Genomic DNA, 13,871 nt, shown 5'->3' with positions numbered 1-13,871 from the left:
CGTTGCCAGCTCCTTGCTTGAGGTTAGGTTATACCCAAAAACAAAAACCTTGGTGATTTTTTCGAGTGAGGAGCTGGCAACACTGTCATTTCAAAAGTAGGTCAAAAGACCCAGCCAGAACGTACCATTCCACCTACTACTATAAGTTAGCTTCGCCTGTAAAATATCACATGGTAAAATATTCTTGAGGTAAGTTGGCAACACTGAACCGCAATTGATGTTGCCAGTGTTGCCAACTCCCATTTGTAGGTTAGCTTCGCCTGTAAAATATCATGGTGGAATATTCTTGGGGTGAGGTGGCAACACTGCGAGAAAATGAGGCTCATGCCTTACGAGAGCAAACCGTTAACATACACCGTAAAAGGCTACGCCTCGCTCGAGCTGGCAACTGCAAGAAAATGAGGCTCGGTGAGATTCGCAGTATTGCCAGCTTTTTGCTTTAAATTAGGTTAGACCGAGATAAAAACCTTGGTGATTTTTTCGAGTAAGGGGTTGGCAACACTGCGAGCCTCACCGAGCCTCATTTTCGGGCGTTGAACCGGGGCCACTGTACTACTAGTAACATTGCGTTAAGTGATGTAAGCTGCGTTAGGGTACTGTGGGAGTCACGTCACTTGTCCTGTACTGCATAGTGAAAATGGAACCTTACAGCAACGAAGAGAATGCGGCGGATATGCATTTCATGTAGGCTATGGTTTGGCTAACATCAAAGCACGGGAGGCTGTGCTTGCACTACCAAGAAAAATGCCCTGCTCGAAAGCACCCCGAGAGTCGCACATTTACAAGGGTACATCAGCGCCTCAGAGAACATTATTATTAGCATTCTACCAACTAGGACAACGTTTACAAACAATGAAGTCAGTGGCGGATTGTAACCACACATTTGCAATTATCTCGAAAACGGCTCGTTTGCAGACCCATGTTTACTGAGAATGTTTTGCTTCTATTATCGTGTACTTTCAACTGTGTCAGTTTGCGCTATTACTTATGATACACCCTGTACTTTATCGCGCTCCCTCCCCCAGAACACAGCTATGTAACATCTACCTTTACAATTCTATGTCCCTCGGGGGAAAAAAATGCGTAAGGTAGTGGATGTAACTGATAGTAACACTTCAAGTAGAAAACTAAAATGAGTACATATCAAGTGCTACACTTCTTTTTAGAGAAACGGTTGAGTAAGAGCTTTTTTGTGGCTGCACTCGAGTGCGAGGTAGATTATACACCAATTAATGAACTATTCATTGCTATCGTTTATAGTAATGCAACGTAACACTTAAGAGTTTGCACAACCAAAATCACAGATACTCACTATAGATGCATGAAGAAATTGAGGTTAACCAGAGTCATTTAATGACACGAGTGTTTGTGCACGGCGTTTTTGCCAGTGCTCTGGCACTTATAGAGTTGAGGAGATGCAATTGAAAAGATAAAAGGAATGGGTTGACAAATCATGAGGGCTTAATCGACCAATTTCCCTTGTCAGAGATAAATTCTTTATCTGGGTGGACTTTGGATACAAAGAAATTCGCGCGTCTGCTTCTGCACTGACTTTTACAATATTATTTTTTTTAGACGTTCCTGCTGCCTGGAAAAATGATGTCATTCTTTACTGTATTTGTATTCTCTTTCCACCTCTCTCCCCCTCTTCTCTGTATCTTCTTTATAAAATTTAGCATTCATTTCTAACTCTTAATATATAGTAAAATCTTGTTGATCCGGACCCCGATAAGCCGGACTTCGCTTAATCCGGACAGGCAAAAGGCAAAAAAAAAGAAAGAAAACAGAATGCAAGGTTTTAAATGTGGCTAGAAGTCAACAAGAGAACTTCCCAAAGAAAATGCAGTCAACCACTGATGAAATTCTGTTTCTCGCAGACTTTGTACTGTACTGTATAGTGTACTATACTGGCTGTAAGTCCAGACGCCAGTGCCTCGCTAGTCTGCATAATTCAGTTCAGGGTGTACTACATGGAAGGGAGGTTGACATTCGGGAGTCTTCGGAAAGGGTCAACCCTTACACACCCCTAACATTTTATATATAATCTTGCTTACTTTCTTCCTTCTTGATAATGTTTTGTGCTAATTTTTCCCTTCCATTCTCTGCATCGTTTTCTCCTGTACAATCTCTCATTCTCTTCTTCTGTCTGTCCCACTTCTTTATTTCTCTCACTCTCTTACACTTTTAAACTGTAGGTTCAGACCCGATTAGCCTATGTGTGCATAATCTGAACTTGAAATAGCAACTCTCTCTCTCTCTCTCTCTCTCTCTCTCTCTCTCTCTCTCTCTCTCTCTCTCTCTCTCTCTCTCTCGCCTCTTCATTTCTTTCTACATTTCTACCTCTCCCTGTTTCACTTCTGTATTTCTATCTCTCTCTATGTTTGACTTCTCTCTCTCTCTCTTCTTAATTCATATAGCTTTCTGTCTCGCTTCTTCATTTCTCTTTCTATTTCGCTTCTTTATTGTCTCTATCCCCCTTCTCTATTTCTATCACTCTGTCTCGCTTCTTTTTGTCTCTATGTTTCTCTTAATTTATGTGGCTTTCTGTCTCGCTTCTCTCTCTATGTTGCTTCTTTATTCTCGTTATTTCATCTCTCTCTATGTCGCTTCACTATTTATCTCTCTCTCTCTCTCTCTCTCTCTCTCTCTCTGTCTCTGTGTGTGTTTTTCTATCTTTGTTTCTCTATCTTACGCTTTTCTCATCTCTTTTCCTTTCTTTCATTCTCTGTCTCATTGGTTTCTCCCCTTTTTTCTCTCGTGCTTTCTTTTTCGTTCTTTCGATCTATCTCTATTCATATTCTCTCTCTCCCTCTCTCCTTTTCCCTATCTCTATTCAAACATTTCTACCTTATGGTAACTCCTAAACCTTACATTTATTAATGAATGAAATACATTTTGCTTTCTTTTTAAGCTTTCATAATCCTTACAGCACTCACAGGTGCTTTATCTTACGAAAATATCACAACTCTATCTCCCTGCAAATGAGGTGATGCGAAATGTGACTTTTTTTTTCTTTTTTTCTTGCTTTTTGCAAAGTAATCATTACTGGCAAACGATAACAACATGACTTGATTTTTCTGTCGGCTACATTATCACCGCTCCTGTCGAGCAGGGCAAAGACTCCAAGCGAATGTTTCAAGGTTAAGTGCAAATATTCTACCACAACAGTTATTATTGGGATTTAACGGGCTGAGACACAAATGTCAACCTCTCTTCCACGCAGCACACCCTCGACTGCATTCTTGCAGACTAACGAGTTCGGGCGCCAGGAGTCGTCCATATGTGTTTAGTGGCGCAACCACAGGGAAGGCATTACCCCCCTCCCCCGGGCAAAGGGGGCAAAAATTGACGACCAAGTGTACCTACAGGGGGCAATTACCGACCATAACTTCAAATTTTATGCAAATAAAATTACAATTCGTAATATGTTCTTGCTCGCTTCGCTCGCAGTACCTATGTAGTTTTCTTAGTCTTATCAAGTTCAGAACCGTAGGTAGGGGACAGTGGGAGACAGCCCTGGGTGCCGAACGGTCTACATGAAGAAAAGTTGTAAATTAAATTATTGATTTGTGTTTTTTTTTAAAAGTCTACTTTATGCATAGAAAGGCAATTGAGACTGGGCCTATAGCTTAAAGTGGGTTCCGAACCACTATGTGCCTCCACCGTTAAATAATATATGCTGATATAATATTTATTAAAGAAACTTTGAATACGTACACAATTTAGTGTCCACGTCACTCCACCTTGCATATATGTGAAACATATATCGTGCATGAAAGTTATGTTAATGTAAATAAGAATTATATTTGGAATGCATTTTTCAAACATTTTCTGTCTTTCAAAAATAGTATATGTGCTTATTTTCCGTTGTTAAAGTGAAATAGAAGGTGTTAAAAAAATAATTCAAATCGTTTGTTCGAAGACAAATGCTCTGGTACAAACTTCTACCCCCTTTTTGCGTAATTTACGAGGATAATAACGTCTTTGATACAACCACTACTAATAGTAATAATAATGTTGGTCTTGGGTTCGAATTCCGGCTTGGGCATGTATGTTTGCGAATATCCATTCATCATTTTCATCATGTCATCACTCATCCCCATCTTCGCAAATTAGCCAAAAGTGGCACAAGAAACGAAGTAAAATAAAGCAAATCAATTATAATAATAATGTTATAATAACATTATTACTAACATTATTATTATTAAAATCATTATTATTTTTTTATTATTATTGGTACGTTTATCCTGGTACTTGCCCCCCCCCCCAGACAAAAATCCGTGTTGCGCCTCTGTATGTGTTTGTCGTCTCGCCTGATATCATCTAAATCATTCATCTTCACTTTAAGTGTTCGGCACATCCTTCTCAAATGTGCCGATTTTTATTTCCTGAGACGAACTTTTAACCTCCTCAACTATCAATCTCCTAGATGATGATAGAATTTTAACAAATGTTTTTAGATATTTTGAGAAACATGGACCATTTTCACTCTCTGAGCAAGTTTTTTCTTTATGTTCTGTTTGTCCTGTCCAAGTTCCTTTACAACCTACACCCCTTTTCTTAGCTTAAGGAACGCAAATAATAAGGTTTTCCTTCTATACTTTGAAGGGTGTAAAAATTTTATTCCTTCATCGTCGCGATAAAGCCAAAAGCGTCGCAAAATAACCACATACATACAAACGAAGCTTTATCATGCTGCACCAGGCTGTCAATGTTTAGTAGTGTTTGGAAAGTTAATTTTTAAATGTAACTGAATTACAGTTACTTCTCTCCGAGAGAAAGTAACAGAGTTACTCATTGAGAAAGTAACTCATTTAAGGTCAGGCCACACATTTCAGGGATGGTTCGGAAATAAGGTGTTAACATTCCGCATTGAGATGAACAAAAATGAATTCCCCAGATGTGGACAAGGAAATCGTTGACGAGAAACTTTTTGTTTCATTTTTTTTTTGCCCTTCAGCATTTTCTATAGTGAAGGCTGCTACATTTTTTAGATCACTTTAAAATTACCATATATATTTTCAAGTTTAACATCGGCTACTTATACCATTTATTTTTTACATACAGTCGGAAATACACGGCTAATTTGTGCGAAAGTTTCAGTGCTAACTAACACGCAAACATGTTTCTCTCACACTTTATTTTCTTTCTTTGCATTTATTTCCGTCTCTTTACTTTTTATGCATTTTCCACTAAATTTTATTTGTCCTTCCTTTGTTTTTTAGAACCTATTTCTTCTTCATTATTATCTCTTTCTCCTGTTGATTATTTCATTTACTCTTTATTCTCTTCCATTTTCTGGTTGATTTATTCCTTTACACACTCTCTCTCTCTCTCTCTCTCTCTCTCTCTCTCTCTCTCTCTCTCTCTCTCTATCTTTGTCTGTGTGTGTGTCTGTGTGTGTGTGTGTGTTGTGTTTTTTCTTTTTCAGAAACACACACGCAAAGTTTATGGAAGTTTGTTTTAAGTTCACTTTATGCACAGATAGGCTAATCGAGACTGGATCTACAGGTTAAAGTAGGACCCGAACCACTATGTGCCTTCATTGGATATCGAATCCAGAACCATTGCTTACAAAGCGACACCGTTACCACCCTCGGTGACGCCACATCTTCCTTGGTGGGTGAACCCCTATGTGGCTGTCAAAGATTCGGGTGGACCGCATATTCAAAAAAATGTATTCGTATTGCTATTAAGTAATTCAAACAAGGAATTTTTCCCAATAATATGAAATGTAAGTATTGGAGTAAAAAATATACAAATTCAAATGAACAATGTGTTAAATTTTAGGTACTATCCTATTTTACACGATATAGTAATAATTACATTAAAAACTAATTAGCATTATATTGTGCTAATAGGAAACGTGGAAAAATCATACTATACCGTTGACCTTCATGTTCCAGAGGTCAATCGAGAGCAACTCAAAACCAGAGGTCCCATTATACACTCTTTATTTTAATGTTATCATGAAAGTTTACTATTACATTCTGACAGGTTGGTCCAACAGGGGGCCAACTTGACTTTGGATGGACCATTGCCCACTAAGGCCCTCTCTTGGCATTGCCCTGGTTGCCAATATAGGTTTCTTGATCTTCGCCCCCCTTAAAAAAAATATGTCGCTTTCTTATCTTATTCGATTGCTGGTTATTTCCCTAGAAGTAGCACTTATCATGGAAATCCCACATCACATATTTATCATCTCGGTGCATTCTTCCCCATTGATACCTTTCTTATTGTTCAATTGGAAATTCCAACATTGGAAATTTCCGTGATGCCCAGCTCACTGGGTCAGTGCAAATATTTCTAGAAACAATCAGAAGTAGTACTGAATAACTTTCTCGCTAAAGTAAATATTTATTTTATTTATCTATGTGTCGTGTATATGTTTATATAATAAAACTCATTATCACTTCTATACCGATGGTTTGTCCATGGGCTCTTTTTTGGTTTTGCGTGTCATTACCTAATCATTGTCAAAACAAAACTACATTTTAATATTATTGTGGTTCTTAACCTCCTTGAGACCGTGTTCATGTAATTTCCTGTAATAAGAAAAGTCGATGTCTCAATTAAAAAAAATGTTACTTGATACCTTCGTAATTTATTATCTATGTACCCTTGAAATTAAATATTAAAAAATAATTTATGGGATATAATCATTATGTCTAGGTCAGTTATGGCTAGGCTTGTTCACAAATATAATATCAGGCTTAACCCTTTCGGCGCGGAGAACGTATATATACACGTTTTCCTCTTTTGCGCTGAAATCGCGAATAACGATTAAAATTATATTTTATTATATAAAATTAAAAAAATAATTATTAAAATTCTTGCTTGTTTCTATGTGGTTCGGCGATATTTTAGTACATAACTTGACCGGTAGGTGCAGCACAAGTGTGGTTTCTTTGTTTTGTGTACGAGTGACGCCTGTTCTGTGCTTTCTGTTGAGTTCGCACAATGGCCGACAATGCTGTTCCCCCTTTAAATTTAATACTCAATCCTACCAAAATTTCCATGCCAATTTTAGACTTACTGTTGATATTGAAGAGTGGATATTGTCTCCTCCAAAAAATTAATTCTCAGTCTCCACACCAGAATTTCCGCAAGAGTCTAATACAATAGTAATAGACCCTACACAAGAATTGGATACCTCCCTCAATTTAATGCTCAATCCCCCTCTAACTGAAATATCCGCCATAATCTAAGACCTAGAGTTGGATACTGTCCCATCACAACGTTTAATTCAATATTATTTTACTATTCTTGATCATATCAATCAGGGTTGGTATGTTTAAAACAAAAGTGTTTAAAACAACTTGTTTAAAACACACAACTTTGTTTTTACAAAGGTTTTAAACATCTTAAACAGTGTTTTAAACTTTTTAAAGACTTCTTTAGAACACATTTTGATACTTGACAATCTGCGGGATGCGTGTGTTTGGTAACTCTTTCTTTCAATCTGTCATTTATCTTGTATGTACTCGTATATTGCTTGCATTGTAGATGTATGTAGTTTTCGGTTCTTACAAACACATAAAACACAATTTTCTAAGTAACGTTTCTGGAGAACGCTTGATTAGACGTTTATTCTTGTTTGATTAATGTTATATTGTTATAACTGTAGCATTAATCAAACAAGAAAAATGTCTGATGAAGGATTCTCCCGAAACGTTACCACAAAAATTGTACTTATGTGCTTGTAAGAACCGAAAACTAAAAGAGAATTAACTGTGCCATTTAGTGTTGCTGTCTCAGAAATCTGTTCAGTGGCCGAATTGATTACCGGCCAAGGTTGGGGGGGGGGGGATTTAAAATCATTAATATAATGGGGATACAGGAATGCGATAATTTCTAATTCAAGTGGTGTTTTTTGAGGGGCAACACTATTATCAGGGTAATATGGCCCATGGAAAAATACTTTATTTGTCCCTCCGTGAAAAAACCTACGAACGTCCATGATTAAGGGAAGCAATTGCTCCTCTTGCCTCCCCCGTGCGCACGCCTATGTTCATTACCGAAATAGTTGTTCCGCTACGAAGTTGTTGAGTGCTGCTATCTATTGTTGCTCCTGTAAGTTGCCTTTTATTTCCATATCTTTGCTTGGTGATATTCTCCCCCATTTTGTAAACGAAATATCTCAAAAACTGTGTTAGCCGAATCCAAAATTAATATTTGCCCATTTTACACATTACATGTAGTTTCTGGCCCAGCATTGATTTCAAAACTTCGTTCAAAACTGGTCGTAGAGAAACCTTCAATTTCTAATAACAGATGGCGCAGGTGCAGTTATTACATTAATATTTAAATATATTCCAACCGATAAAAAATTTATTCAAGAGCTTAGGCTACATTAAATATTATCTTAATACTGCAAAACGTATTTCCAATACCAGGAACTTATCCTGAGGCTAATTAAAAGTGCACTGCTACTAATACTGAATTTCTCGCAAGTTATTATTAGAGAAAAGTGTTTTTCCTTGGCAAAAAAAATTTACCGAAACCGTTCACATTATGGTGCTTGCTTTATTGAACGGTTTCAGTGGATAAACCTTTTCGAGCAAGGCCTCATCTCCTTCCTGGAGGTTTATTATCCATTATCCACTGAAACCGTTCAATAAAGCAAGCACCATAATGTGTATTTTTGAAAGAACGTTGACTTCACCCCTTATCTGGGGTCAGTGACGTTCCATATGTGAATGTAAACTACCCAAGGTAAATAGTTTCAACTTTCCTTCTACCAATCTACAGGGTGGTCCATAAATACGGAAACACTCGTGTAAAACTTTCAAGGACGGTGAAACAGGAATAAAAAGACCAAGCGTTTACAACATAGACCATCCTTGGATGATTAAGAGATTCTATTTAATCATTATTCTTAGAAAATAAGCCTTCTTGGCAGTATGTTTTAAACGTTTTATTTGTTTAAAACATGTTTTTTTCGGTTCCTGTTTAAAACAGGTTCCTTTCAAAGTAACACAAATTTTGAAAACCCTGGTCCCGGATCGGTACTCTGTGGAGACACATAGTGGTTCGGATCCCACTTTAAACTGTAGGTCCAGTCCCGATTTCGTCCCAATTCCGTGCATAAAGTGGACTTAAAACACCAAATCAAACAGCCTTGGGAAGTGGTTATCACAGCGTGCTTCATCAATTTTATCGTATCATCTTCGCGATTAACCAAATGTGACAAAAAACGACGCTAAGTAACAAAAATCGAATTAAGTCATTGATTGATTGAAGGATTTGGTTTATTTTACTTCGCTTTTTCGCCGCTTTTGGCTAATCGCGAAGATGATACGATAAAATTGATGAAACGACAAACACAAGGAACACGCATGGTCAAGCCAAGATTCGAACCCGATATCTCTGGCTTAGTAGTCAAATTAAATCGTTTTTGATTTTCGAAAGCTGGTGTAAGTTGCGTGTACTTTTCTTTAGTAGTCATTCCCAGTGGCGGCTGGTGGTCTGGATCTATGGGTGTGCACTTTGGACTCTCGTCCAGAAGAAGGGTTGTTATTCCCACCCAATTAGTCCTGCTCGTTTCTGCTGATTGCATTTGCAATCCAAGTTATGACGCACCTTTTCCTGGTAATGAGACGATCGCAGAGTTATATTTCATGATTTTTTTAAAAAAAGAAAATAATGTTTATTACAAAATCTAAATACCCTAATTGATTTTTTTAATCGATCACGAGAGAAGATGTGTTGTTTGGTCTCTTTCGTGACCTATAGAAAATTCAGCATTCGACGACCTGACAAAAATCACTCACAACGCTATACCGATAAACTGCTATGGTTTGTAAGGGAAAATAATATTGAAAGTATTTTGTGTAATTGCCGTGTTTTAAGGCGAGGAGGGACATTTCCCCTTGGTATTTCTCGCTGGGGCAGCTGCTGATCACTCTTGCCAACTTCGCTCTTTTGAAGCCAGATCTGGCTCTTTCGTGCACTCGTTTGACTGTGAACTGTGGCACCCGCCCTCTGCCCCACTATGATGCCACCACTGGCTCCGGCCCAAAAATGCCAACTTTTGCCATGAGTGTACATTTTGCACGTGACGTGATATTCGTATAGCTATAGGCTGCGTCACCCACCTCTTCTTTCCTCCCCATGTATTTTTATATATAGCGCTGTGGCTAAGATGAAGATGACAATTTTGTTATCCGGGAACCCTTTATTTTCGATTTTATATTAACATCATTGGATTATTGAGATGGGTGATGCCGCCAAATCTAGGCGGTGAAAACTAAGAAAGAATAAATTGCCATCACTTTAAAGCTAACGGTAATAGCAGCACCCCTACCCCTCTGACAACTAAAATTACCCTAGTAGGCACTTTATGCAGCCTTCGTTAATCTAGCTCCTTGAAAGTCCTCTTTAGCTATATTAATGGTGAAATGTAGCTCTATTATGCACATCAGGTTTGGCAACACTGCCAGGATGGCCGTAGGAGGCAAGGAGAAATGCACTAGGCTTATGGGACCATTATTTTATTCGTTCTCTCTGGAATATCAAACATCCGATGACGTAGAAAAGTACATGGACGGAAAAGGACACGTTGAACTATGTCATAGTAGTAGGAAAAGTCGAAACTCCCATTTGATGAGCCGTAACTTGAAGTTGAAGTTGATGTCCCATAAAGAATACATGGGATTCCGTAAATACTAATTCATCATATTTTTCAAGAATCGTATAAGGCTTAATAATCAACTTAGGAAACAGCTTCCACTTGCCACATGGGGAGAAATTCATACTCTTCATTTCTGGCGGAGATCCTTTTAGTAGCATTGCTCATTCCGACGATATTGGAATAAATGCATGCCTGTTGCGTAATTGTCCATCTTCGCCTTAATAATGTACATTATCTTTCTTCAATTTAAATATGTCCCATCCAGTAGCGGCTTCTGCATTCGCACGTGCATACCCAAATAAATCTGTAATGCAAATCATTATTATTATACTCATTTATTGAACTCTATCTCCTTCGAAACATCAAGTGTTCCCACGCCGCTCAACCAAGGGAGATGGTGGAGAATCCTGCGATCAGTGATATCAACCCGAGTAGATCCAGCCGCGCTCAGGACTTGAACACAATGTTATTTTCACTCCCTATGACGCTGTTGCAGGAGTTGCGTAGAGGACGCTGATTGGGTCTTTTGGTTTGGGCCAAGAGGGGAGGTTGGCCAAGGGAGGTTGCATCATTTAGGAAAGCCGTGAACGCAGCGATCGGTGTTTTAGCAAATGTAGTGTTGCAAACCCATTCCATTGGAGATCGTGTGACGGAGTTGAGGCAACCCATACATCATTGCAAATTGAGGGATTTTTTTTTTAGAAAAGGGAAATTTCGATGGTATATTGTTGTCCATCAATATACAATATACATTCCCCCCCACCCGTGCGCACGGCTATGGGCCGAAAACTTATATTCAATTAACAAAGAAACACATCGTAATGAGTACCAGTGGGTCTATGTCTTTCGTTCTTTTTTAAGTCTATAAAATATTATAATTTAACGTACGTTTTTGTTAATGTCTTTTTTTTTTCGCATTCACAATAAAATGTGACATTTAGGAAAACAAAGTGGCTACCACGGGAATAGAGTGAGGCCTGGCATGCTTGGATTGGTCGAACCTTCTCGAACAGACTGCATGGGAGATTTAAGAGTAACGTAAATAGTCATTTTAAGAAGTTCGTCAAGTGCTTACTTTATAACTAGAAACACGGTCCTTCTTGGATTATTAACAGATTCCATATCAACCAACCATTATTCTTAGAAAATAAGTTTTCTTTAAACGTTTTATTTGTTTAAAACATGTTTTGCCCTGGTTTAAACACTGTTTAAAACATGTTTAAGACAAAACACTGTTTTATATGTTTCTTGAAAGAAACACAAATTGTGCCAACCCTCACATGAGAACTTGGCGGGCGCAAGGGGGCGCTTGCCATCACACAATTTGCAGGTTTATTAATAAGTACATGTTAATGGTACTTTTGTTAATCCTCGGACCTAAGAAGCAAAGTAATCAGTAATTCTTTATGATTTCGCAAATTTATGTTATTAGTAAAATAGCCGTGGACGCTATTTTAATGGGATATAAAACTTTCTCATTTTGTCCTCCGAAAGTATAGTCCCAAATTTGATTCTGTCCCCCCAAAGTTACGTCCTGGTATAAATATTACAGATGTTATAATGATCCATGTAAAATGTTTGCTACTCCACCAACTTGTCTCACTAAGTCCTTTGTTGTTTTGGCGGCAGGTGCTGTTGGCGGAGCTGAAGGGGACGGAGTGTTACTACGCCATCAAGTGCCTGAAGAAGGACGTGGTGCTGGAGGACGACGACGTGGAGTGCACCCTCATCGAGAGGAAGGTGCTGTCCCTGGGCACCAAGCACCCCTACCTGTGCCACCTCTTCTGTACGTTCCAGACTGAGGTGAGGCTTCCCTTTGTTATCTTCAAGCTATAAGGTGTGATCTTTTGTGTAGACACCCGAGTGTCAACCTCACTTCCCAGTACTACACCCGAGTAACTACAGTCTTGCAGGCCAACGAGGCACTGGCGCCTAGAGCAGTCAGTATAATCTCTGGGGTCGTGTTGTCCTATGTTTGTCCTTATTTGTACCGAGTTGCTCTTTACAGCCTCAGCTTTTAACTAGCGCATTGATATTTTATCCTCGGAGATAGTATAGTCTTATTTCTTGTGATGCATGAATGTATTAGATTTAAAAACTGAGAGAGGAAGTTTTCAACTTGTTTCATTTCAGGGGCTTATTCCTGTATTTTGTAACAGGCAAAAATAGCCTATATGTCGATGTGCCCATAATACAAAAAAAACAATCAAACATTTATATCAGGTCGTTTGTAAGCGGTCAGTAGAGCCACATATTTATGGTGAATAAAAAATATCAAGAATTTGATAACAAAAACTGGGCACATTTTAGGATGAAAAGCGGTACATAAAATAACATTTCTGTGTTGAAATGGAGAATATAACCCTTTACTTAAAAATGTACTTATTACAAAAAAATACAAATTTCCTTTCTGATAGCACATTTATGTAGTTATCAGGATGTAACATTTACTCCTAACCAAAGGAGTGTTTTGCTTCTCAATAATTTACAGCAGAATTAATCAATTTTGCGCGATTTTGAATAACTCAAAGGACAATTCAGAAAGTATTGTGTCGGTAAATAAACTCTAAATTTCGTGTTTGAGTTCATTTCGCATCATTTTGTGACGAAATATGGTAGGGAAACCTACCTCATACCTTTCAAGAACATTATTGTGTCTATTATTATTAATAATAACATTGGTCAGTTAATTATTTTGTTATTATTAGCTGAGCCAGTATAAAGATGATATCACAATAGAATGTATTCATTACATACCTTATGTCTAGTTAAAATCACTAAAATTTGTATAAATAAAGTTGTCCCACCAAATAAATAGAAGCACTCCACCCAATAACGCTGTATGGCACTTTTGGGAATGTGCTGAGTCGCCAGTGAAATCATGCAGCGGCCCTGCTTCTACTAGCTACAAGCTGGCCAGTCATAAAGATTGCTACTGTGTTTGCATAAGGTTTTATGTTGTTTCTTCTGTGGTCCAGTAACATACAACATGTTTTATCCGTTGTTCTCGCATTCACTGAAATGTGCCATGCAGCGTTATTGGGTGGAATGCTTCAATCAATGGCAAGAACAATTTTAAATGAATTATTTATTGAATACCCCTAAGGTTGTTGGGTTCAGCTGGCGTAAAGTTAAGTTCCTGATCATTATTTTTATTAGTATTATTATTAGTACGCATTAATTTTCGCAGACATTGTGAACGCTATGTTGTACAAATCACAATTTACTCCTTACTTAT

The 13,871-nt window shown here is 38.0% G+C and overlaps 1 protein-coding gene across 1 annotated transcript in view; it reads left to right on the top strand.

The window, feature by feature from the left end:
- The window catches only part of LOC145989719 (uncharacterized), a 92,254-nt gene that overhangs the window by 58,335 nt on the left and 20,048 nt on the right, over positions 1-13,871 (top strand). The window contains exon 3 of the mRNA XM_083124983.1: positions 12,263-12,436. Coding sequence (XP_082981109.1) covers positions 12,263-12,436 — 174 coding nt within the window. The remainder of the gene's footprint in view (positions 1-12,262; positions 12,437-13,871) is intronic.

This window comes from Lepisma saccharinum, chromosome 7 (assembly GCF_977018435.1).
Source record: "Lepisma saccharinum chromosome 7, izLepSacc3.1, whole genome shotgun sequence".
Lineage (NCBI taxonomy): Eukaryota > Metazoa > Arthropoda > Insecta > Zygentoma > Lepismatidae > Lepisma > Lepisma saccharinum.
The sequence above is the reverse complement of the archived record's forward strand: the minus strand, read 5'-3'. Positions and strand labels throughout refer to the sequence as shown.